Here is a 27,765-nt window from a genome sequence, read left to right on the forward strand (position 1 = left end):
CTGCTGTGAATTGCTTGCTTCACTGTGAAAGAGTCTCCCTTTCGTTCTCAGAAATGCATCATCTTAAATTTTACTCTCCCTTTTTACCTCCCACCCCCCCGCAGGTGGCAAATGTTTTCATGCTCCCCCTATCATCTCCGTCCCTGAGGTTATTAAAGATTAGAAGGCAAAAAAACACACTCACGATGTCATGTTTTCCGAGCTCATGCAGTCCTTCCGCACTGATAGGGCACAGCTGAATGCATGGAGGCATTCAGTGGCAGTCCAGGAAAGCATTAACTGAGTGCGATGAGAAGAGGCAGGATGCAATGTTGAGGCTAATGCGGGAGCAAGCCGACATGCTCAGGCGTCTGGTGGAGTTGCAGGAAAACCAACAAGAGCACAGACCCCTCCTGCACCCACTGTATAACCACCTGCCCTCCTCCCCAAGTTCCATATCCTCCTCACCCAGATGCCCAAGAACAGAGGGCCTCCAGGCACGCAGCCACTCCACTCCAGAGGATGGCCCAAGCAACAGAAGGCTGTTATTCAAACAGTTTTGATTTGTAGTGTGGCTACAATAAGCAATGGGGCCTTATCCTTCCCTCCTCCCCCACCCCACCCCACCAGGACTACCGTGTCAGTTATCTCCCTTTATTTTAATTAATAAAGAAAGAATGCATGGTTTCAAAACAATAGTTACTTTATTTCTTTTGCCAGCTGTGATTGAAGGGGGCGAGGGTGGTTGGCTTACAAGGAATTAAAATCAACAAAGGGGGCAGGTTTGCATCAAGGAGAAACACACACAACTGTCACACTGTAGCCTGGCCAGTCATGAAACTGGTTTTCAAAGCCTCTCTGATGCGCAGCACGCCTAGCTGTGCTCTTCTAATTGCCCTGGTGTCTGGTTGCTCAAAATCGGCCGCCAGGAGATTTGCCTCAACTTCCCATCCTGCCATAAACGTCTCCCACTTACTCTCTCAGATATTATGGAGCACACAGCAAGCAGCAATAACAATGGGAATGTTGGTTGCGCTGAGGTCTAACCTAGTCAGCAAATAGCGCCAGCGAGCTTTTAAACATCCAAAGGCACATTCTACCACCATTCTGCACTTGTTCAGCCTATAGTTGAACTACTCTTTACTACTGCCCAGGCTGCCTATGTATGGATTCATGAGCCATGAGAGCAAGGGGTAGGCTGGGTCCCCAAGGATAACTATTGGGGATAAACATTTCTATATCCCCAACAGTAATTTTCTGTTCTGGGAAGTAAGTCTCTTCTTACAGCTGCTCGAACAGCCCAGAGTTCCTAAAGGTGCAAGCGTCATGCACCTTTCCTGGCCATCCCACACTGATGTCGGTGAAACAACCCTTGTGATCCACCAGTGCTTGCGGCCCTATTGAGAAGTACCCCTTGCAGTTTATGTACTGGTTGGCAAGGTGGTCCGGTGCCAAGATAGGGATATGCGTTTCGTCTATCGCCCCAACACAGTTAGGGAATCCCATTGCAGCAAAGCCATCCACTATGACCTGCACATTTCCCAGAGTCACTACCCTTGATAACAGAACATCAGTGATTGCATTGGCTACATGGATCACAGCAGCCCCCACTGTAGATTTGCCCACTCCAAATTGATTCCCGACTGACCGGTAGCAGGCAGGCTTTGTAAGCTTCCACAGGGCTATCGCCACTAGCTTCTCAACAGTCAGAGCAGCTGTCATCTTGGTATTCCTGCACTTCAGGGTGTGGGAAAGCAACTCACAAAGTTAAAGGAAAATGACCTGATGCATGCAAAAGTTTCACAGCCACTGTGAATCATCCCATACCTGCAACACTATGCGGTCCCACCGGTCTGTGCTTGTTTGCCGGGCCCAGAATTGGTGTTCCACTGTATCAACCAGTCCCACTGCCTCCATGATGCCCCAATTGCCACAGCCTGTGCTTTCAGGAACATCTGTGTCCATATCCTCCTCACAATCGTCCTCGTGCTGCCGTCTCTTAGCCAGATGATGCACATATTGCAGGATAATGCGTGAGGTGTTTACAATGCTCACAACAGCAGTGGTGAGCTGAGTGGGCTCCATGCTTGCCGTGCTATGACGTCTGCATGGGTAACCCAGGGAAAAAAGCACCTAACGATTGTATGCCATTGCTTCCACAGAGGAAGCGAGGGAGAGGAGAGTGACGACATATACCCAAAACCACCTGCAACAATGTTTTTGCCCCATCAGGCACTGGGAGCTTAACTCAGAATTCCAATGGGCAGCGGAGACTGTGGGATAGCTACCCAGAGTGCACTGCTTTGTGAGTCAATGCTAGCCATGGTATTGAGGACGCACTCTGACGACTTAATGCGCTTAGTGGGGACCTACACAATCGACTGTATAAAATAGATTTCTAAAGACAGACTTCTATAAAATTGACCTAATTTTGTAGTGTAGACATACCCTTAGAAAACATGCAGTTGTAGCTAGCTAAGCCAGACACTTATTAAACAAAAGGCAAAATGAGAAAGATAAAAAATAAGATGGGGAAGGGAAAGGACACATAAGGAAGGGGATGACAAAAGGAAGGCAATTCTTACATTTCAGGTATTGTGGAGTACTTAGCTGAAGCCAGTGGAGGTGATGATGTCATCTGTTCTTGTCCCTGTTTCGGGGCTGGTCAGGACACTGAAGGTCTACTGCTGTCAAGGTGGATTGTGGTGTTGCAGCCATGATGGGCTTCTTGGATTCTTTAAATTCACATGTCCTCTGGTACTTTGTTTCCCTTCCAAAGAGTCTTTTAAGGCCCCCCAAAAGGGGGTGATAGGTAGAATAGTACATCCCGTGGTTATTTTGCCTACTATTATTATTAGACCTAATTTCTGACCCACCATTAATTTCCTCGCCTGCAGGCACCACCTCCCGCAGCTCCCATTGGTCGGGAACGGGGAACTGCGGCTAATGGGAGCTTCAGGGGAGGTACCCGCAGGTGAGAGCAACGCACGGAGCCCTCTGTCCCCCATTCCCCAGAGGCGGCAGGGCTGTGGTACCATCTGCTTCCAGGAGCAGCTGGGGGCCACGGCAGGCAGGGAGCCTGCCGTAGCCCTGCTGCGTGCCACTGCCACCCCGGAACCGCTCCAGGTAAGCGGCACCGGCCCAGAGCCCACACCGCAAACCTCTCCTGCACCCCAACCCCCTGCCACATCCCACACCCCTCCTGCACCCCACCCCCTGCCCTGATCCCCCTGCCCTGAGCCCCCTCCTGCACCCAACACCCTTCCTGCACCCCAACACCCTGCCCCAGTCCTACATTCATGCAATTTCCTCACCCAGATGTGGCCCTCGGGCCAAAAACTTTGCCCATCCCAGGTCTACATGCTATTTTTGTATTGCTATTTACTGACACTTCCACCATGCAGTGTCTAGTATATTTAGACATTTGGGTTTATATAAACACCTGTGACTTCTGTGTAATTACATCTGCTTGTACCACTTCTGAATCTGGATTTTTATGTCCACACATTTAGAAAAAGTATAACTCCTATTATAACCCATTTACTATTATAAATGAATTCAGAGCTTATTTAGCATGCAGGAGAATAAAAGTTTTGCTTCAAATAGAATAGATTTTTAGGATGACAGACCAACCATATGCCTCTAGAGATGCAAAGTACTTTACCACTGAGTCTATAGCTGCTATAATCAGCTTATTAACCACTTCCTGTACTACTGTTTTCATTTTAATCAATCTTAATATTTTCATAGAAATTCCTGCATTATGTATAATTAATCATAGTAACTATCTAGAAAAACGCTTACTGAAAAGCACTGAAACCTAATTGAATAATTACATTAGGCAGTTGACAGAAAATTAGTCCGGAGGCACTCAATATGTTGTTCTGGCACTAGGGTGAGTCTGCAATAAACGTCAATCCATTTGCCAACTATTTTGTCTTCTCCCTCCATGAGGGGGCAGTACAGTCGCTATTTCATGGAAGTCATTTGTACCCGTGGTAACTGCCATGTGACAATTACATAACTCCATGCTACTTCTAGCGTAGAGAAGCTTCTCGCTCGGCCTTGGCTAAGCTCAAGCGTAGTTTCCATTTCTAACACATCGTAAAAGAAACGGGAATAGAAAGTGCTGCAATCAATGTTATCATAAATCCATTAACTCTTTATTTCCTCTTAGGGTCACAAACTTTCCTACGCTGAGCTCTTTTACAGAGCGGGGGGAAAGGCGGCTGATTTAGCTGGTAGGGTTTTTGCTATAAAAAGCTTGCTGCTGCTCTGATCCCCTCGTGCTGCCGCCTCCATGCCAGCTCTGGCCCTTCAAGGAAGTTCTCCAGGGCAGCTCCCGCCCTGAGGTGTTATGTCTATTTTTGCAGCAGAGAGGCGCTCAGCTCTCCATCAGTTTTAACCTTCCGCCGCTTGCGAAGGCGGTGCCCAGAAGAGGCGCAAGGCCCGCCCCACGCAGACGGGGGGATGGATGGTGCTGTAGCGCTCACCAAGGGGCGAGCCTCGGCACGGCCGCAGAGCTCTCGCCTACGTGGCGACCTGGTCGGGCGTGGGGCCGAGACCCTCCCGCTTTCTCGGGGCTGCTCCCCTCTGTCTACAGCGCCGCTGGTCCCCACCCTGCCCCTGGGGCGCTCCCCTCCCCGTGCCCAGCAGCGCCGGGCCGGCTCTGAGTCCCCGCCACGCTCCGAGGCACGCGCCTGCCGCGCCCCGCTGTCTATTCCCAGGCTGGGCCAGTCCCTGCTCGCGCCCCGCCCCCGGGCTCTGCCGCTGACTTCAGCGGAACAGCCTCAGACAGCGAGTGCGCCACAGCTCCGGGACTGAGCACTGCGGGGGCGGGGCGGAGTGTGAGGGGCGTCTCCTGCGCCCAATAGGCTGGCAAAGCGCCTGACAGCGAGGGGCGGTAGCCAACAGGCGGGGCGCGGGGCGGGGCGAGGCGAGGCGGAGCGGACTGCCCCAAGCAGACTAGCCGGCGTGGCGGTGGCTGGGCGCTGCACTCGGCGGAGGGAAGCGGGGCGGCAGGATGCGGCTCTGGAGCTCTGCGCTGCTCAGGGAGCTGCTGCGGCTCAGCCAGTCCGCTGGGGCCGGAGGCTCCGCGCTCAGGCGCCCGCCAGCCCCTTTCGCCGCGGCCGTCTGGAGCGCCGGCTCGCTCCCCATCCCCCGGCCGGGGCCGCCGCCGCCCGCCCGCAGCGTCTGCACCCGCTCGGAGGGGGCCCTGCAGGAGCCCGGCAAGGGGCCGCCGCTGTCCGCCCGGGCGCCGCCCGCCGACAGCGGCAACAACAACAACTACAACGGCGGCCAGGAGCTAGCCGCAGGCGGGGGGGACAAGTGAGTGTCTGGGGCCGGGGCAGGAAGCGGCGGCGGGAGGCGGAGGCCGGCGGCCCCGGGCGGGGCGGGGCGGGGTGCTGGGGCGCTCGCCACGCGGGGAGATGCTGCCGGTGGATGGTCCCTCCCTGCGCGCGGAGCAGAGCGGGGTCACCCCTCGCGGGCCCGGCAGAGAATAAAACGAAATTCACTTAAATACTTTTACCATCTCCTTTGTGTATTGATTCCTGTGCGTATCTCTCTCTCTCTCCCTCAAGGGCGAAAGCAGATAAATGCTGCAGACACGCCGAAAGAAATATTGCAGTGTACATCAATATCAAGTCAAAAATCTCAAAATAGGTCTGGTACAGGGTTCTGTTCCGAATGTCTGATGTAAATTTATTTAATTCTAATATTAAAATAAGATATTTTTAATGGATCTTTCTATACTGAAGTGCAGTGCATTGCATCAGCAAATTTCAGCAGGATTCAGCAGATTATGAACATGCCATTTTTTGTGGCCTATAAATTATCTGCTGTAATCCAAATTGGGAACGGGGGAATGTCAGGATACAGAGCCTGGGGAAATAGTTGCTGCTATAAACCGGAGACCAGAGATAGTCTTGAACATATTGACTGCTTGAAGAGACTTGGATATTTTTCTGTAAAAATAACTGTGGTGCTGTTGAGCAGGAAATATGTAAATTTCAGTTCAGATAAGATGAAATGTACTAGTGCTTTTTTTGTTAGAATGGTATTTTATGTGAATAGAAGTATTAGAGGTAAAGTTATATACCTTTTGTACTAATTATTAAAGGTAACCTCCGTACTATCTAGTACAGTATTGGTAGTCCTATAATGGTGTCCTCAATTACAATGCTACATCTGGTGATTTTTATCCATTAGATTCTCTGATCTCCAACCTATAATCAGGGCCGGCTCCAGCATTTCTGTGGCCCCAAGCAAAAAAAAAAAAAAAAAAAAAAAAAAAAAAAAAAGTCGCGATCGGGGGCAGCATTTGGAGGGGGGAAAAAAAAGCCGCGATTGGTGGCGGCAGTTCAGCAGCAGGTCCTTTGCTCCTAGAGGGAGTGAGGGACCTGCAGCCCCCAAATTGCCGCAGGTGCCGCCTCTCTCCTGTGGCCGCCCCAAGCACCTGCTTGTTAAGCTGGTGCTTGGAGCCTGCCCTGCCTATAATTAATAGAGGTAGAATGTGCATTGTAGATGTTTATACTGATTCCCATGGCATGTGGCTAGAGGAGTAGCTAGGTTGATTGATCTGAATTTATGTCTTGGGCTCATGGTTGTAAGAGGGTGGGGAAGTGATAATGGACAGCAGTCAAAAGCTGATTTCATTAAGCTCATTTTAATATCTGAGAGGGCTTAAAATTTATCACTCACTGGGCTAAACTTATTAGCTAGGAAAGGGTGCAAAACACAAAGGAGCGTGAATTCCATTATTAAGGTCTAGAGCAGTGGTCTCCAAAATGGGGTGCGCGCAAGAGGATCCTTCAGGGTGCGCGGCAGGAGGAGCAGCACTGATTTCCCCCCTCCCCGCCCGACAGTTCGGCCGGGAGCAGGGGGTGCGTGCTCAAAATTTTTTTACTGATGGGGTGCGCGATCAAAAAAGTTTGGAGACCACTGGTCTAGAGAACAACACATTCATTTAAAAACTAAGTTGGGCACTTCTGCTCTGACTGCTGGGAAAGGAAAAGATGCTAAAATGTCTATCTGAAGGGCTCTTTCATATTAACCTTTAGCTAGTACTGGTCATGTAAATGTGAAGCTCTACCCCCTTCAACCTCCTGGAAGAGAAAATAAGCTTTCTTCCTGCTTTCCCCGTTTGCCTTTCAGAGTTTTCTATGTGTTGCTTCGCTCTTTCTCCCCAGGCTTTGGCTTGTGTGCGGGCAGGTCATCCCCCAGTACTGGGCGTATGAAACTTGTGCTATATTAAACTCCTATAATTTATATGCACATAATGTGTATGCATAGTATATTTTGTGCATAGGCAAAGTTTGCTATTTGGATATAGTTTCACGAATGATTGTAAATATAAATTAATAATGTAACATTAATTTCCATGATGGTTCTAAGTGCAGTTCATAGAATTATTGACCTTTAATTTCAAGATAATGTTTCATATTTTAGTGAGAGAAACTCATGTAGAAAGGACACCATCCTAACGCCCTAATTTGAATTCTTATCCATTCTTGTCTGTAGATTAATTCCAAAGTAGTTATATTATTTTACAGACTTCTCCTGTATCAATGCACTCCTATTTACTAGTGCAAATTGTAAATAATAAAATGTCTAATCACTTGGATATCACTTAAAAAAATACTGATTGATCACACGCAGGGCCAAAAAAAATCACAAGCCACATTTTAAAAATCATTCTCATTGTTTTCTTTGAAGCATGGATGTCAGTAGATACTTCAGGCTTTAGTGCTTAATGCACAGAGTAGTTGCTTAGGGTATATCTACACTACCCATGTTACAGTGTGGCTGTGGCTGCGCTGTGACGTGGGCAGTATAGACATGCTTTATTGCTGGGGGAGAGCTCTCCTGGCGATTACAAAAAAAAAAAAAATAAAAAAAAAAAATCCCACCCCTAGCAAGCGGTGGTAGCTTTATCGCCGGGAGTGCGGCTCCCAGCAATAAAGCACCGTCTATACTGGCGCTTTTCAGCGCTAAACTTCTCTGTCTCAGGGGTGTGTTTTTTCACACCCCTGAATGACAAAAGTTTTAGTGCTGAAAGTGGCAGTGTAGGCACAGCCTTACAATGGCCAAAACTCAAGACAATTATATAGTAATTTATAAATAAATAACTAGTTTCCAAATAAACTTTTTCCAGTTGAGCAGGCAGTGCTGGAATTCTCACAACTTTTCAGTCAAACTGCTCAGTGCTGGATGCTTCCAGTTGGGAATTCCTTAATGCATGATTTCAAAAGATTGATCTATTCCACAAGCATACCAAGCATACCAGACTTGGCTTCAAATATTTCTATATACGTAAATAAGCAAAGAATGAGAAATTAAAAAACATATTGGTTTCACTGTTCCATAAAAATTTGTTGAGTCCCAACATATTTAAGGTTTTAGGTACTGTATATATAGAATGTGGCCCTGTGTACAGTGCAATATAGAAAAGTGGTGTGTGTGTGTGTGTGTGTGTGTAATGCAAGCAGTTGTCTACTGCTCTGCCTCTCTCACGTGCTGCTTTGGTTGTTGTGAGGGTGTGGGTCAAGGTGCTGCTACTCTGTGGATCCCACCAGCCTGTGTTTTTTAGGTTATCTGCCTGTTACTGAAAAGATAGTGAACTTTTCTTTTTCTTTCCTCATAAAATAAGATAAAGGGGACATTTAATGAAACTAAAGATGGCAAATCAAAAACAGAGATGCACTTTTTCATACAACACAGCTTGTGGTGCTCACTACTGCACACTAACAGGTGACTAGCTTAGTGGGGTTCAGAAAGGGATTAGGTGCCTACATGGATAACAAGAAAATCCAGAGTTGTTTCAGTAGCTAGTTAAAAACAAATAGTACCTAGCCACTGTAGGATGCAGGATACTGAACTAGATGGACCACTTGTCTGTCTGATACAGTACAGAACTTTGTTTTACTGAATGGCTCTGGGTCTGCCTTTACTGCTGCTCATGGTTTTGAAATGCAGCAGCATGAAATTGACAAGGCTCATGTATTTCATTGATGCTTTATGTTCCTTTGGGCAGGAGTGGAAATCTCTAGCATTCATTGTCACTCAGCTGCTCAAAATTTGCACAAAGCTATGAGCAGCAGCTGTGTCACTGTATTTGTTAGTCTCTAAGGTGCCACAAGTACTCCTGTTCTTCTTTTTGCGGATACAGACTAACACGGCTGCTACTCTGTAATCTGTCAGTGTTAGTGCTGTTTCAAGCCTGGGATATTGTGCTGTAATTGAGGATATAACTTCTATGGTCTCTGTTTTGACCACCTGTCCCCACATGTGCATATACACCTGGTGTTCCACCAGAAATCTGTCATGTATGTTTTGTTCGGGGGAGAATTTTTTTTTATTTGCGGTTAACTAGAGAAACAATCCTAGTTGATTAATTTTAGAGTTAGCAGTTTTCAAAGTTTGGTAGGACTCACAAGATTAATTAAAGTTTGTAAATTTCAGTATGCATCAGTGTTTAATCAAAACTTTTTTTTTTTTTTTTTAAATGTAAGCCTTGGAAATATAAATCCATTGGGGGTATTGAATGTTTGTCAGTGAGTTCTCCATGCTTAACAACAGTTTGTTCATGGTACTTCTCTCCCTTCCTGTTGGGGGAAAAAAATCACCAAAGCTCCTATCTCAAATTCATGGTCTGGTCCACAGTTTTTTCCCTTTGCTTGTCCTTCCTTGGATTCGTAAGGTATGGTGGAACCCTACCCGTTTTGTTTCTATCATTTGGATTCAGTCCCTGACCATTACTACTAGTGTATGAGACACGGCTACTTCCTTCCCAGTCCCTTGTTGGATAGGTGGAGCTGCCATGGACCTTTCCCTCCATCTCTCCTCCTCACCTTCAGGGGCATCATATGGATCCCACATCCCAGAGCTCCCCCAAGTCTTGGAGGAGAGAGAACTGCGGTTCTCCACATCCATCCATGGATCTACTGTGCATTCCCCCTCTGGAATAATAGCCTTCTGCTCTTGTCAGGTAGTTAGTTCTGTAGCTCAAGTGGGAAAAGTTTGTTGTGCGGTGCTGAAGGTTTAGAATGAGTATATGTGAAGCTGGCCTGTGAAATTACCCCATATTAAAAAAAAATTACCCATATTAAAAATTACCCATATTAAAAAAAAATTCATTAAAAGAAAGGTTACTTAGGCTAAGCACTCAGCAGGGCTTTGGAGCTGTGCTCCGGCTCTGCTCCAGCTCCAGGCAAAAACCTGCAGCTCCACTGCTCCGGAGCTGCTCTGCCCTCCAGCTCCAGGCTCCGCTCCAAAGCCCTGCTTGAAAGTTAGAAAATGCCAGATTTATGGGTGCCTGTTCAACTTTAATTCTTCCCTTTTATGCATATATGTTTTGGTAGTCTGATTACTCAATCACATTATTTGTTTTCCACAAAACCCTTGTCTCATTCACTTCACAGGATGGATGCACAAGGGGGCAAAATTAAGGTTGAACAACTGTAAATTTGGTATTTTGTAACTTTAGAGTAGTTGACTTTGTGATCTTAATGACTTTGAAATGTATTTTTTTGTATATCATGTTTAATTTTCAATAAAGTATCTTTGTACCCCAGAAATAGGGGGAACTTCTTTTGGAAATAGAGAAGTTGTCATGTTAGAAATATACATAGTTTCTTTGCTTGTTAATTTGTAATTTTTTTCCTGTGATAGACTTGGTGATACTTTTTTAGGATTTTGTGTAAATTCTTATTTATATAATTAGAAAAAATGTTTGTGGGAGAAGTGTAGATTTGAGACAACTGGACTACATATGAAGCAGCTGTAAAATAATTTTTTAAAATGTCATATTTTTAGGGTACAAGAATCTGCGGAAATTATAGTGGCTGTTTAAGTCATTCAGACTACAGCATGCCCCAAAAATAGTATTTCCCAAACTTCTGTACTTGGCTGTGTCTAGCCTGATTGTGATGACATACTGTTTTCTTGAATTCTATTTTCAGCATAATAGCACATGATTCTTCCTACCTCTTGTATTGTAGAACAGTGGAAAGAAAATCTTATATTGACATGAGACCATTGTAACGTAACTATGGTCGCTAGAGTGGCCACACTGAGAATGCTCAATCAGGGCAAAATGCAAAGAATAGGGCAGATCTACAAAACTGGTGGTTTGTTCTATAATTAGATTTTACTAAGCCAGTAATGAAACAGCTTCTGTAATACCTTACTAGTTCCCAAGAAACTAAAATACAGTTCCTCTTAAGCAATCCAGCCTTTGGCTCCCACCCAGGCAGCCAAGTCTAATATAATGAGGATTACTTAAAATCTTATTCACCATATATGATAGTCTACTAGCCCCAAGAATTACCCACCAGGTTAATTAATATTTCAGATCTTACCCAAATACACACTTATAGCCAATTCTTGTTAATTAATCTAAGATAGAATTACTATAGTGAAAAGATCATTATGCATACAGATAAGAATAAAATTCTTGGGTCAGTTTCATAGCAGAGATGACATGCTGCTGATTTGTAAAACTCTTTCCAGAATCAGCCCAATGGGTTATAGTCCAATAGACAGTCCGTGTGTAGAGTTTGTTCAAATTCTTCCATGAGAATTTGGGGGGGTAGTCCAAGGCACACCTGGAGATCTGTCTTGTGACTTGAACTTCCCCTGACAACGTTTAAGCAGATCTGCGATTTAAAAAAAAAAAAGATTAGGCCTGAGACCTTCTTTACAGTTCCCAAGCAGGCTGAGAAGCCTCTTGTCATAGCAGGACATACATTGTTGCTTTGAAGTAAATCTCTATTTCCTAGGCATACACTGGTAGCTAGTTGCATTGATTAGCACAGGGCAATTAACTTTCAAATGATTCATAGTTAGTTTACTACAAACTTCAAACAGAATTAAAGACGATATTATTACACCACAAGTTTAATCTAAATGTTAATATCCCCTTTTGATCTCTGACTCAATATAATATAGTGATGAACTATAGGAACAGAAGTTTAGCATCTACAAGATAATTAGATCACATTGTTAAATTTCTAAGGGATATAGGTAAACACAGACAAGTACAATTAGGTTACGTCTTCGCAATCGATTTATCCAGGATCAATATATCGCGTCTCGTTAAGACGCGATATATCGATCCCTGAACGCGCTCCCCGTTGACTCCGGAACTCCACCAGAGCGAGCGGCGGTAGCAGAGTCGACGGGGGAGCCGCGGCTGTCGATCCCGCGCCGTGTGGACCCCAGGTAAGTTGATCTAAGATGCTTCGACTTCAGCTACGTTATTCATGTAGCTGAAGTTGGTATCTTAGATCGATCCGCCCCCCTAGTGTAGACCAGCCCTTAGTATCTACCTCTAATTCTCTAACAATACAGATCTCTCATCTGTTTAACAAGGCTTTGAGAACGATCTACAAGGAATGGCCCCATTTACCATTTCAATACTTCTTTAATATGTCCTTAAAAGTTGATTTTGGGTTACTTAGCCTGTTGGTTGCCCAACCCTCGCTGGCTCAGTGCCACAACTACTTTATGCGTAATTTATCTAGGTTTTTTTATTTTAAAAATACCAAAACACTGTGAGCAGAGCTGACTTAAAGTCGTAGGTAGATCACAATGGCCCTGTCCCAGGACACTGGTTTATGATTTTGAAATACAATAAAATAGTTACTTAGGCTCTCTATTAATGGTGCTTTTATAATTTTCAAGGCTGGTTTACAAGTGATGTGGATTGTTTTAAAGTATGAGATTAGACTCTGATAATATAGTGTATCCTTACCTAGTTGATTGATTTTCAAATCCAGCCCAGGTTACATAGAAAGTGCCATACAGGAACAGACCAGTGGTTCATTTGATCCCAGTATCTGATAGTGGTCAACACTGAAGGTTCAAGAAACCCAGTTATGCACCTAGGTGTATAGAGAAGCCTTTTTCCATAACCCCCGTCAGAAACTGGCTCATGCCCTCAAATAGCAACTTTTGAACCCTTCCAGAACACTTGGTTTTGGGGTGTGTTTTTTTTTATTATATCTTTACTACTGCATCTCTCTGGATGTATATACATATTTACCTGAAACCCTGAAACCTACACATATTTAGTCCTCTTAGCATTTATAATATCATGAGGCTACAAGTTTCACAGGCCAATTATACTTTGAGTGGAAGAGATGTTTTTATCAATTTAAAATTTGCCACCTTTCAATGGCTGAGAGCTCCTTATTCTTGGATTATGCAAAGGTGAATAGAAGTGATCAATTCATACCAATTTCTTTATATTATTCATTGTTTTATAAACAGTTATCATGCCCCTTCTTCTCCACTTCCTCTCTAAAGTAAACAGTACCAGTTTTTCATAAGGAAATTTCTTCATGGCTCTAATCGTTTGTCTGGTAGGTAGTGGTAGTGACAAGAAAGTTAACACCATATTATGGTGGCTGAGCACCCAATTGCAAATGAATTGATAGTCTCAGTCAATTTCCTAGTGGGTAGGTGTCTATGGGTATGTCTATACTGCAATTAAAAACCTATGGTTGGCCTGTGGCAGCTGACTTCAGATTGGACCATGGCGCTGTTTAGATGTTCAGGCTTGGGCTGGAGTCTGGGCTCTAGGACCCTGAGCGGTTAGAGGGTCCCAGAGCTCAGGTTGTAGCCCAAACTTCTACATCATAGTTAAATAGCCCCTTAGCCCAAGCCCCTTAGCCCAAGTCAGCGGGCACAGGCCAACCATGGTTGTCTAATTGCAGTGTAGACATACCCTCTAGGACAAAAATCAACACCACATTTGACACCCTAGTTTTCTATTTAAACAAACAATCTATTAATTTTGTGTGAAATTGACTCTTGTGAACATCCCTGCAGTTCTGTAGGTTGGTTCTGTGCTGGGGTAGAAGGGAATACGGGCAAGGTTGAGGTGGCTGGATCCTTGGTCACATGGTTTGTATGTCCTAGAACCTTTTATGTTAAGTGGCAAAGTGGCACAACCTCCATTATTCCAGCCTATAGACTAAAGTAGATTTCACAAATACTGTTCTAATCTTTCTTGCCTAAAATGAATTTACTCCTACTCTTTTCCTTGTTGTTCAGAATAGGGTATAAAGCAGCGAATAAATTGGAATTTCCCTTTTAAGCTAATTGTGGCAATAGCACATCCCCTCCACTTCAGTATCTTAGCTCTATGCAACATATGCTGAATAACACTTTCTTGCTAAGTGTGTTACCGTGCTAAAATATTGCTTTTAGGTTAAGCAAATGTTATGTACAAACAATACTGAACTGATAAAAAGGGCAAAAGCTTATTCTGCAGTTTTAACTGATAAACTTTATTGAAAGGTAGTCCATTTGACAAAGCATTTTCTGTAAATATTGAATAGTAGCCTCATTTGCTTTGGCAGCTGGTGCAAATTTATTGTTAAATATTGGGTCAGTCAGCTTGATTTAACAGCAACTGATGTGAAAGATATGATGGGAATTTTTTTAAAAAAAATCTTCACTTGTGAAATGCATACACTGATTTAAGAAAATATAAGTGTAAAGGTTATGAAGGGTAGGGGTAAGAAACTTATTGTCAAATATTTTAACGTTTAAGGACATATATCTGCATTGATATAAATAGGACAGGTGCAGTTTCCTGGGGCATAATTATAAAGCTTGTTTTAGAGCAGATTAATAAATTTCAGCCTTTTTTAACACTATAAAATATTTGTAAGTATATGCATTGCCCAAGTGACAGCAAACATTCAAATCAGAATTTCAGATTTCCAGAAATCAATTTTTTTTTGTGTTAATGGAAACATTGTATATAATTGTATATAATTCAGAAAGTTTGTTGGGAAATTTCCTGAATCTCTGAAGGTCAAAAGTCGATAACACTAGACTTTGGAATGTGTATAGTATTGTAACTCCTAAAATATATGAAATAAAAATTGCGTACTTCTGGGTTATTGAAATATAGAATTACAGTGTTAACAGTGTATAACATTTTGAAGTCCAAAAATAGTCTTTTCAGAAGCTAAGTGTATGTGATTTATAAAGATGCAAAATGTGGCATGGAAGAAAGTTCTCTAACTTTCCTGGTGTAGTTGCACGTATTTGTCTTCGTTGAGTTGCCAGCCTGTCTGTACACTAGCCAGCATTGCATCATTTAAAAATAATCTTAATTTTCTGAAGCGAAAAGAAACAGTAAATGTTCTATTCGTTTACAAGTCCTCGTCTATTCTTAGTGCATGAGTAAGTACAGTGTTTTTCTCTGATTTATTTAATAGGAAGTCTGATTTTTACCACTGGTTTGGGTAGAGGAAAGAGAATTTAATATGCGGCCCATCATTAATATTAAGGATAGGATTAAATATATTTAGGTTATTGATTCACTATTAATTTTTAATGAGTAAGCTGAACTACCATTGAAATAGTTTCAGCTAATATTGAATTTCTTTAAGTTTGGATCTGCAGAATTTTACTGGTCTACGTGGTTTACGTGACTACCAGTAACAATTATTATTGCAGTCTTAGGGCGGGGTCCTGCACGTAATCTTTAAATATAACTTGGAGAATTCTTGGTAATCTTGTGAAAGAGAGCTTTCATAGCCAGACAAAAAATTTTGCTGGTTTTTTTATACATTTTGTTTCGTCTGAAGGCTTTCATTTCCAGGAAAGAATGACTTGCACAGATGACCATATAGTAACTAATTTGAAGATTGTTTTCAAATTACAAGTTTATGCACTTTTTATTTTTAATGGGTAAGTTTAAAACAATAAGACTGCTTACCATCCCTTTCTGTAGATGGCAGTTACCTTTATTTAGAGAATCTCAGTAGTAATGCTCTGTTATCTTGTACTAAATCTGTCAAATACCAAAGAGCATTGATTTTAAGTTGACACTAACTCTAAAAGAAAACTGAAGCACATACAAGACAACCTATTTGGGGAAAAAGGAAAATGATCTGAAGTCCATTGTAACTTTGTTCCTAATAGTTCTGAGATGTAGGTCCATCGGATAGAACATCAGCAATCTATTACCCTGCCAGTCCAGAGAGCAGAGTATAAAAAGCTCAACTTAGATGGGGCTACTATAAGGTGGGTGCATAACTGGCTGGATAACCGTACTCAGAGAGTAGTTATTAAAGGTTCCCAATCCTGCTGGAAAGGTATGATGAGTGGGGTTTCGGAGGGATCTGTTTTGGGATCAGCTCTGTTCAATATCTTCATCAACGACTTAGATATTGGCATAGAAAGTACACTTATTAAGTTTGCAGATGATACCAAACTGGGAGGGATTGCAACCGCTTTGGAGGATAGGGTCAAAATTCAAAATGATCTGGACAAATTGGAGAAATGGTCTGAGGTAAACAGGATGAAGTTTAATAAAGACAAATGCAAAGTGCTCCACTTAGGAAGGAACAATCAGTTTCACACATACAGAATGGGAAGAGGCTGTCTAGGAAGGAGTATGGCAGAAAGGGATCTAGGGGTTATAGTGGACCACAAGCTAAATATGAGTCAACAGTGTGATGCTGTTGCAAAAAAAGCAAACGTGATTCTGGGATGCATTAACAGGTGTGTTGTGAGCAAGTCACGAGAAGTCCTTCTTCTGCTCTACTCTGTGGTGGTTAGGCCTCAGCTGGAGTATTGTGTCCAGTTCTGGGCACCGCATTTCAAGAAAAACGTTGAGAAATTGGAGAGGGTCCAGAGAAGAGCAACAATAATGATTAAAGGTCTAGAGAACATGACCTCTGAAGGAAGGCTGAAAGAATTGGGTTTGTTTAGTTTGGAAAAGAGAAGACTAAGAGGGGACATGATAGCAGTTTTCAGGTATCTAAAAGGGTGTCATGAGGTGGGGGAAAACTTGTTCATCTTAGCCTCTAAGGATAGAACAAGAAGCAATGGGCTTAAACTGCAGCAAGGGAAGTCTAGGTTGGACATTAGGAAAAAGTTCCTAACTGTCAGGGTGGTTAAACATTGGAATAAACTGCCTAGGGAGGTTGTGGAATCTCCATCTCTGGAGATATTTAAGGGTAGGTTAGATAAATGTCTATCAGGGATGTTCTAGACAGTATTTGGTCCTGCCATGAGGGCAGGGGACTGGACTCAATGACCTCTCCAGGTCCCATCCAGTTCTAGAGTCTATGAATCTAAACCTGAAATTCCTGGCATGCCATTGGAGGTGACATTGCGAAGCTTCAAGAAAAGACTATCTATTCTGGTATTTAACCATCATATTCCATATATACTCGTTCAGAAGCCGAAATTTTTTAGTAAGAAAGGGAAGCACCAGAGAAGGGGGTCGGCTTATAAACGGGTATAGAGACGGAGAGATGGGACATGGTCCATCCCCCCAACAGAGGGAGCAAGGGGAAGCAACACAGCCAAAAGGGAAGAAGCAGGGCCAGAGTCTCTCCTCTTCTGGCCACACTGCTCTCCCCGCAGCCTCTGAAGCAGCTGCAGCTCGGGGGCCGCAGGCCATGCTGCTCAACCCCGCCCCCCAGAGCAGGCTGTGGCCGTGCTGCCCGGGCCGCCGGAGTACACTGCAGCCGTGCTGCCTGGCCCAGCCCGCTGAAACATGCTGCGGCTGCGCCGCCCGGTCTGACCCACCAGAGCAGACCGTGGCCGCACTGCCCAGCCTGACAGAGCAGCGCCAGCCGGGCCAAAGGCATCCTCCCCAGATAACGTGGGAAGGGCTGGGGTGGGGAGAGTGTGGGGGTCCCGGGCTCGGGCTGGGATCATGTGGGGGGTGGTCACAGGGGTTACTCCCCTGATTTCCAGCTTCTCTTCCCCCCCCCCCCCCCCAAATTTCCCCATCAGTTGCTGTCCCGGCCCGTCAGGGTAAGCAGCTGGCACGCTGGGACACTTTGTTTACTTAGGTTTACTCCATGCCTGCGGATGCTCGAGGTAAACAAACCATCTCAGCCCGCCAGCAGCTTATCCTGATGGCCTGGGAGCCAACATTTGCCGACCCCTGAATTATAGGGTCAGCTTATGAATGGGTTGTAAAAATTTTCCATTTTTACTTATCCATCTTGGGGGGGGTTCGGCTTATAAATGAACCGGCTTATGATCAAGTATATATGGTAATTTGGGGAGGAGCTGGGAGGGAAACAAATTTTATTGTGCTACCTCCTTCTGTTTCAGAACTGATCCTGCAGCATTGCATTGAGGGTGAAACATCAGAGAGAAATACCAGTTTAGAAAGGCAAGGAGACAGGATAAGAGATGTGCAAAGTGAATTATTTAGAGAAGGTAAATCTGGCTCTTCTATTTACACCCTCTCATAAGAATAAGAGGACATTGAATAAAATTTAAAAGCCACAGACTTAAAACTGATAAAGCATTGTGCTTTAAAAAAAAAAAAAAAAATCCTCTCTAACTAACTTTTCACAACATGTGATTGATGGGAAGACCTGATTAGGATTGAAAAACTGCTTAAATTTATATATGAATAGTGAAAGCATCCATAGCTATATTAGGACATCATACCTAGGAGGTAGAATTAAAAAAAAAAAAGTGTATATAAACTTGTGCTTACAGACGTGAGCCAACCACTAGCTGATGGGGCAGGGAATAAACTTCCATAGAGACCGGTTACTTCATAATTATTGACTCCTGAAGGAATTCAGCGCCTAAAATTTATGTGCATAATATTTTAAAATTCTGCAAATGTTATTTGTCCATAAATAAATATGGCTACAGCATGGCAGTGGGAAGCACAGGCCACTGGCTGCATTGAGGTGGGAGATCACCCTGAAGCTCCCACCTCCCCTGATATCGGGACTTGGCAGTGAGGCTGCATCTGATCCTGACACAGTGCAAGGGCTGGGCCTGCCCCAGAAACACCCCAGGGCTCTGTGCCAGGTGCACCAGGTGTGGGTGGGCAGGCTCAGCCCAGCAGGATCCAAGTGTGGAGGGGCTTAGTGTGGGAGACCCAGATGTGGAGTGAGAAGTTTCTGTGTGGGGTCATCTGCATGTGGGCGGCTCAGTGGGAGATCTGGATGCACAGAGGCTCATTGTGGGGGTTCTGGGTGCAGGGGCAGTGGGACTCTGCAGGGGATCCAGGTGAAGGTGGTTGCGGCTCTGGGGGTGGGGGAGGAAGGAGGCTGGGTGTGGGGAGATGGGGCACAGTGTGAGGGTCTGGAGGCTAGGGGAGTGAGGCTTGATGAAGTGCGGGGTCCAGGTGCAGCTGGTTGGGGATCAGTGGGATGGGGATCTGGTGGGTGTGGGGGGTTTGTCAGAGGGGCCCAAGTGTAGGGAGGTAGGGCTTGTCAGGGTTCAATGGCTCTCCTTAACAGGGGAGCCACAGCTGCTGCTCAGGGGAGACTGCATGCTGGGCTCTTGCTTCCCCCTGCGATTCTCCTCTCCCCTTTTCTTCTCCATCCCCCTCCCTCACTCCCACATTCTCCTCGCCCTGCCCTATTTCACCCCCCCTTCCTCCCCACTGCCTCTTCCCCTTACCCCCCCTTGCTCCCCCCCCCCCCCCCTTACCCAGCCGTACTGCGGGGACTAAGTGTTGCACAGAATAGAAAGCAGGAAGGCTCCCAGCACACAGAAGGGGAACACAAGTGGCGCTAGAACCCAGGAGGCAGCATTCAGCTGCAGAGTCAGCTGAGCTGAGACTGCCTCCATCAGCTGGGCAGCTCTGCGCTTGCAGAATGGGGGGGCAGTGGCATGTAACCCCGTGTGCCCCCCATGCCTCACCTCTGTTTGGAGGGGGGCAGTCCCCCAGTAAACTGCACCCATGGTCGTCGTCCCCCCGGTGTATGGCTTCTCTGCTGGTTTCTCTGTGGGGAGTGGGTGGTGGGGGGGTGTTATCTGTGGGCACGCAGTCTCGCAGAATCCTCCAAAGAGTAGTTATCCTACCACGGGATTTTTGCATCTTCCTCTGAAACTTCTGGCACTGGCCACTGTTGGAGAGAGTGGGTTAGATAGATCACTGGTCCTATCCAGTATGCTAATTTCTGAGGTTGTAAGAACTTTCTAGCAGTTACTTTTTGTTGTTTTCATATCTCATGCAGTTTAAATATTTTAAAATTAAGATTAATCTTGTGTTCAGGGAAAGTGTGATGTGAAGAAAAGAATGTAAGCTATGAAAATGTAATGCACATATTTGTTCTCGTGAAAACCAATATCTTATTTACAGTTAGGTAGGTCTTTATGATCTCTAGACATGTGTAACTTCCCCTGAAGTCAGTGAGAAGCCTGTGGAAGTGTGGAATTAAGCCTTGTGAACAAAACAAAATTTGTGCCTCTTTCTCCCTTTTGTTCCCCTGATATATTGGGCTTTAACTTGATCTTGTCAAGTGATGCAACATTTTTGTCTGTATGCATTCTCATCCTACAGAACCTCATGAGCAGTAAGATGTGATGTAGCAGTTTCACAAAGTGATATTAAAATAAATATTTGTATCTCTTCTTTCATTTCTGAGTTTATTGCCATATACAAAACTGATGGTAATACCACTAATGCAAACTCTTGAACATCTTAACTACAGTTAAAAAAAAAAAAATGAACATACATGCTGCTTTTTTAACTATCAATTTTTTGGTGAAAGCTGAATTAAATTTTGAAATAACTGTCCTGCAAATGTTCCCAAGTTCTCTAGGAGCAAAATTGGTCTACATTGCTTTTTTTAGGGTGGATAAATTGTAAATAATGCATGTGCACTAACTCTTCTGTGACTTTCTTTTTATTCCTAGTAAGATGAAGCAAGGTCTCTTGCCTAGCTTGGAAGATTTGCTGTTCTATACTATTGCAGAAGGGCAAGAAAAAATTCCAGTTCATAAGTTCATTACTGTAAGTTTCAGAGTGGATAAAAATCTGACATACAAAACCCCCAGATTTTTTAAGTTTGAATTCATTTTCCTTTTAAAAAATAAACTTAAATCCATTTGTAATTGACAGCTTGTGTTAAGGCCAAAACTTACTGTAGTAAGATCATATAAATAACAACAACAACAAATCAAGCAGTACAAGTATATTGACTTTCTAAAGAAAGTCTGAACTGAACTGGTAGAAGTCACTGGCTAAGCACCTGAAGCCAGAGTATGTTGAAGTTCTTTTGATAGCAGGTAGCCTTTTCTTCAGGTGCAGAGAATATTTTCTTCATTTCTGTTCATTTCCATTTTATGTAACTATTCAACTAGCTCATGCAGAGTTGAGAAACAGATTGGGAATTGAAAAATAGGAAAGCTTGTTTTCCTCTTTCAGTCTATGAATAAAAATGAGGTGTGAAAAGATGAGCTCTACTAGTTTGAAAGTGTTAAAGTAAATGTGATCAGAAACAGTCAGTTCAATTCGCTAACTGGTGTTAATATTTGATTTGTTCAGTAAATCAGTTTTCTGTGTTAAAAACATGTTTTGATAAACTTTGTATCTAGCACATTTAAGGTAGTTATTTAACTAGCAAAAACAATTTCAAAGTGCTCTTTGTTCATTTTTTAAGTGAATTCCAAATTCCTTTTGACTGCAGCTTGATGCAGATCATGAGTTTTTTTTAAAAAAAAATCTAAGTAAATGTGTCAATCACCATTTTCTAACATAATTAAGAATCTGAATAAATATACATTAAGCTATATAATTACTTATAATCTATATACATAAATGTGTATAGGTTTCCGAGGGGTAGCTGTGTTAGTCTGTATCAGCAAAAACAACGAGGAGTCCTTGTGGCACCTTAGAGACTAACAAATTTATTTGGGTATAAGCTTTTGTGGGCTGTAACCCACTTCATCAGATGCATGGAGTGAAAATACAGTAGGCCAGTATAAATATACAGCACATGAAAAGATGGGAGTTGCCTTACCAAGTGAGGGGTCAGTGCTAACGAGGCCAATTCAGTCTAGGTGGATGTGGTCCATTCCCAACAATGTGATATCTTCTCTCCAAGTTATGGCCCAAGAGATTGGGGTTTTGAGCCTATGTATAATTCGATGAAATTTTGGTAGGCTGATTTATGTTTCTGTTGGAAGAGGAGAACTAATAGGGCTAAGCACTAGAGAATTTAATTTTATTTCAGTAAAGGCATTTTTCATATTTGTAGTAATTCTGACTTCTTTTTTATTGTAATAGGCACTCAAATCTACAGGATTGCGTACGTCTGATCCACGGTTGAAAGAGTGCATGGATATGTTAAGACTGACTCTTCAAACGACTTCAGATGGTGTCATGCTCGACAAAGATTTGTTTAAAAAGTAAAATATTTCTGATAATATTGTGATGTGGCTGCTATATTATACAGTACTAAGATCATACGCCTTATTTAAGTCAGTCTGTCATGGAAAATTATATATGTACTGTGTATAAATGTAATATGTAGTTAAAATGAAAAATGAGGGAGAGACCCATATTTAATTCAACTTACATTAAACTAGTATTTGAGAATGTTTTACTATCTCATGAAATACAGCAGGCTAGGTTCATGTTGATACTCAAGGAATAAAATCCTGCATCCCTCTTACCTAATTGTTCACAAAATGAAAAAAAGCCGTTCTTAAAATCAGCTACTTTCTGTGCACTAATTAGTGATGCAGAAACTAAACTTATTTTTGAGAAAAAGAACACTGGATACAGTCTTACATTTTAGTGTTGTTAAATGTGCAGTAAGATGCAGCAAAGAATTAAGTGTGAATCTACATTTATAAATGAAATGTGTGTCTATTCCTGTATAATGCACTGAAAACTAACCTCTGTGATGTTCAGGCATTGGATAGGTTTTTTAAATACCTTTTTATGATAGAGGGCCTGCTAAATGGTTTGGTTCAATTAAGTGTACGTGCACCTTTTCTAGTCTTAGTTATGGAAAAGCTTTATACAATACCACACAGTGTAAGAGTTGTAAAATATCTGCAGCAAGTTAGCTAAACAATATCTGTGCCATTTACAAAGTTCAGTTCATGCCAAATGCTCTCCTTTCCCCTATTTTCAGTTTATTTGGATGTTTAAAAAGGAATGTAAACTTGTTTCTATTTAGTTTTTCAGACTTGGGAATTCTTAAATCTTGAAATGAGATTCTAGGCTTGTGTTAAGAGTAGGGTGTAACTTCTTTTCATTTTTATTCTGTGGCATGGTGATTATGCAAGCAAAACTAGATCAGATATAGAAGTTTTTAAAATATACTCTTTAAATTCAACTATTCTGTCAGTGTTACATCCTGCTTCTCTTTGTGCTGGGTGGGATACTCCTTGCATTTGTGAAATGTCATTGGGGTCTATTATAGAGCAGGCTGGGGAACAATAATGTTAGCAGCAATAATTCATCCTCCTTCCTTCCCCCAGCTTTGCTAGTTAAAATAAGTGAAATGTTTACTTAGGTTTTTTTTGGAGGATGGGAAGAATTGGGGAAATAAGTGATTAAATCACTTGTATGTCAGAATAACAAAGCATTGCACTTCTAGATCACTTTATTGAATGTAGCCCGAATCATTAGACAGTTAAAACCTACCATGTGAACTGATGAGAAAAATCAGTAGCTTTGTCTAGTTACTAATGAGTGGATGTTCAAGACCCGGTGTCCACTAGAAATGTTTGCAGATATAGTAATATATATTAGGTAAGGGTGTGAGATTTGTTTACAACATTTCTCTACTGGCAGAAACCCTAGTATAGAGCAGTTATACTTGATAAAAAGTGCTTTTGCTGATATAGCTTATTTCTGTCTGGGAACTGGTATAAGTTATTGACAAAAGAACTCATGCCAGGATAATCTGCTTCTACACTAGAAGAGTTTGTCTGTATAGCCATAGTGGCAAACCTTTTCTAGCAAAGACAAGACCTCCATGTCAAAACCAGATGATATCTGTTGGGGCACTTTTTGGTAACTCATTCAAAGGCTGAAGATTGAGCATGGAGACTGAATAATCTCTCGGGTTTGCTCCTCCATGTTAAGATAATGTACGTTGGCAACATGACCTGGGGAAAGCTGGCTTGATTGCTGTTGTGTGTATAAGAGACTGACTATACTGAAGATTGGAAAAAACCACTAGATTTTCAATACTGAAATAATTTTATGGAAAAGAGTAGGAGTTGATTAATTTGTATAACTAAAATAAATTTCTATAACAGGTTGTCTATATCCCTTGTATTTGCCACACAACACTCTTTTAGGCGGTGATGAGCTATTTTGTGTAAAAATGTCAAAAAAAAAAATTAATACAATATTAACCTTACACACTTAACTCTCATGGAAGTTAGGGTCCAGCTGACATGCTGACTTCCCCACTGCACAAATGTAATAAATGGTACTGGTGAAACAATATCTATATTTCTGATTTCAAGTAACCTGTAACTCTCCAGCTTAAAAGTCACATTCTGTTTGAAAATTTTCCTTGATCTTAACTTTTAACATCGTGGATTACTAGTGAAAAGGGATGGGGGAAATTTAAACATAGCGCAGGAATGACTCTCGTAAATATACAAAGTTTAGTTATTTTTGAGTCCCCAGTTTGGTGGTGGTTGGGGAGAGAAGAGGTTAATGGAATATAGAAAATGGTTACAAAAATAGGAAATGTTGCTTTTCCCATATGTCTCATGACTCAACAAAACTAGGTATTTTGTAAAACAAAATTGCTTCTAGGGTGTAAGGAACATGGAAAATTTCATCTAAAACAATTCTGGAAAGCTGTGAGGGACTCAAAATGAGATTATGAAAGTGTTTTTTTCCTTATTTATATTAGCAGCTGCTGAGCAACAGCTATAATAATGCTATACCTGAATTTTAGACACTAATTCTCTTTCAGAGTAGGTGACTTATATATTTAGCCTTCATATGAAAATAGTTTTGTCTTTGTCACAAGGCACTTTGTCCCACTTTTATTGACCCTGAATGACAGTTTTGTTAGCCAGATCTCCTCTGTTCTGCTGGTAGAAAGCAGCAATTTGGGTATATTCCATTGTAAATGTAAATCTAACAATCTGCAATCTGGCCTCCGGTAGTCTTTTTATTATTTTTTTTTATGAAACTGATCTTGTTATGTAAATCACGATAGCAAATTCCTGAGAATTTTTCCATTCTAGGCTTAGTCATGCTTACCCTTAAATCCTCAAGTTACAAATATTTTTGTTCATTTGGATGGTCTGAAAGCTTTTGTGACAACAGGTGCATTAGAGTTTTTGGAGTGTTCATATTAATATAAAAGTATCTCATTTACCAAAAATTATTAAATTTGCATTTGTTTTCCTGAGGTGATGTAGATTTGTTGTCCATGCTTTCAAATGTCTCCACTCTCTTTTAAAAGCTTTACTAGAAGAAGTACTACTAGTTACATGTACTGGCATAGGTCCTGAGCCTGCCATAGATAAATACTACCAAATCTTATTGAAATTGGTGTTAGTTCAGGTTCCTATATATAGCAGGATTGGGACAATATTTTGAATACTTTCCCAGTGGAAAGACTGACAAACAGGCTATGCAAACCTCAAAAAGGTAGAGAAGAAAAACACCTTGGAAGAATTGTGAAGATAAGGGATATAGTAGGGAGGATGAAAAATAGTCCTGACTTATGCATCCCAGTATTCTGCCTTCCCAGAACTCTACTCCTGGATTGTATTATGGGTGGTGAAACTCCATTTGCAGCCATATGGTAGAATTCAAACTGTCAGAAATAGGATCCCCCTTGGATAAAAATTGATTAAAAAATAAATAAATAAAAATAAAAATCAGATTTTTTTATTTAAATCAGATTTTTTAATTTGTTTAAATTTTTAAAAATAAACTTGTTTAAAATAAAATCTGAGCTTAATACAAAGTATGTTAAAGCCTAAATTACTTATTTTTTATTTAAAATGTTTTAAGAGATTATAAGTGTGTTGAATCCATGAGCCTCTTTTAAAAACTTGGAATGAAAGGCTGCTTTTCTATATAAAGAGACATGGTTTTCCACGATTCTTACTTTTGAGGTCAAGCTTTGTCCTGATTATGAGAGGTGATTGGTATTATAAATTCTGTATAGCCCTCTCACCTTCGTGAGTTATGTGCGTATACATGCCAGAGTGTCAGAATTTTATGCAACAGATTAAAAACAGTTATTTTATAATATTTCAAAAAAATAGAAAATGGATAATGGATTCTTCTGAGTGCCCAGTTGTCTTAACTGCTGTTACTTAATTGCTTCCAAAAGAGCAGGGACCCCCTTCAAATAGGTAACAGCCTCTGAGGGTTCCTGGTCATAGAGATGCAATAGGTCTCTTAAAACTACATGAGTATCTACCAAAAAGGGATAGATAGTCATTACAAACTGTCAATACTATGCGCAAATTGACAGGATAACAAAGTAGGTCCCCTATGCAAATTTGACAGGTTGCAAGCAATAAAAACCACTATTTTAGGTATACTTCAGAGAGACTGGTTCTATGCCTTTCTAGCCTTTTTCCTTCATTGTTGGAGAGAGGTACCCTCTACTATTTGGAACAATCTTGTCAGTCGAATTTAGGGTGAATTTCACAAAGTGTGAATGGTCAACATGATTTAAACCTGAACTGGGGCTTCACAGAAAGAGAAGTTGCCACAGATTTAAGGGGAGAATAGATTTATTCAGTAACCTGTGTACAACCTTATTTTGAGCTGTTAGTGATGCTGTAATACAGAATATTTGGAAATAAACTTTTTTTTGTTCTTCATTGTTCGTAATTAAATGACATGTTTCCAGAAGTATCATCAGTTAAAATGTTAGAATTTTGAACCATAATTTAGTCTTAATTTTTCAGAAGAAATCTTACTAGATGATATCAATTGTAGGAAGAATGCAATCTTTTTGAACAAAATTCTTAGGTGATTTTTGCTCTTAACCTGATTTTAGGTGTTAAATTTTTATTGTGTGCTACAGTTTTAGAGGCTTAAACAGACTGATAGAAAGTGTGCCGATTCTGTATCAGTGTTTCAGTAGTTTGTAACCATTTTTGTGTTGAACCCACTCCTCTCATTGGAATAGAGCTGTTCCTGCCCCATTCCTCCGTACATCCCCTCATGATATGTCTGACATATTTACTATGTTTCACTTACATATCTGTTGTCTTTTATTCTTTTTTCTTGTCTGTCTTCTTGCATACTCTTGTGTGGTGTTTTTTTTCCTTCCTGCAGCATTTCTCAGTTATCTTTTTCTACTCTGTCATCTTCCCTTTCTTACAGCTTCCCCCATTTTTGCTTTCTTGCCCACTTTAATCTTCTTGCACCTAGTTTCCACAACTTCCCTTGCCCCACGCCTTCCTGGCCCTCAGATTTACCAGACGGGGTGGTGCTGGGGGAAGAGTGGGAAGGATCTGTTGGCCCTTGTGGGAACAAGGGAGTAGAGAGATGTACTCTGGGTGGGTTGGTGGCAGCTTGAAGGGAAGATGTGTAGATGGCTTTAAAGGAGCATCCAGCTGCTCGCTGTCTCCCAATTTCAGCATTTATGGAGCACTTACATGGTTTGGGCTAGAGTATGGCCATTTCCTCACCAAACTTGTAGAGAGGATCCATTAGAAGGGCTGAGGGAAGGAGCCAGCCCTGTGGAGCTCGGTGACTCGTAGTACGCAGCATGCTGAATAAAACTGGTGGTCACATACAATTAGAAATGCATTGAACCCCTGCAGTTGAAACCTTAAATAAGAACCTAAAATAATTAAAGAATAAAATGGACTAGTATTCAACTGCTGTAAATAAGCAATTTAAAAATTTCCCTAATATCTCTGTGGAATGGAAGCGTCTTTCCAATAAAGAATATCTTATGCTTGTAAGAATAATTAGGGGCCCAGTCATCCAGCCTTTACTCATGCACATAATGCTGTTTACTTCAGTGGATTACCATAAGCAAAGGCTGGATTGGCCCTTTGATAGTCCTCTGAGAGAAATAA

The 27,765-nt window shown here is 42.1% G+C and overlaps 1 protein-coding gene across 2 annotated transcripts in view; it reads left to right on the forward strand.

Moving 5' to 3' along the window:
* The first annotated feature begins 4,950 nt into the window (after window positions 1–4,950).
* Window positions 4,951–27,765, forward strand: part of GLS (glutaminase) — a 104,166-nt gene continuing 81,351 nt past the window's right edge. The window contains exons 1-3 of one of the 2 annotated variants that reach the window (XM_034785101.1): window positions 4,951–5,307; window positions 20,638–20,734; window positions 22,010–22,131. In XM_034785101.1, coding sequence (XP_034640992.1) covers window positions 5,003–5,307; window positions 20,638–20,734; window positions 22,010–22,131 — 524 coding nt within the window. In that variant the 5' untranslated portion in view covers window positions 4,951–5,002. The remainder of the gene's footprint in view (window positions 5,308–20,637; window positions 20,735–22,009; window positions 22,132–27,765) is intronic. The other variant, XM_034785100.1, reaches the window with a different exon arrangement.

Source organism: Trachemys scripta, chromosome 11 (genome assembly GCF_013100865.1).
Source record: "Trachemys scripta elegans isolate TJP31775 chromosome 11, CAS_Tse_1.0, whole genome shotgun sequence".
Classification (NCBI taxonomy): Eukaryota; Metazoa; Chordata; order Testudines; family Emydidae; genus Trachemys; species Trachemys scripta.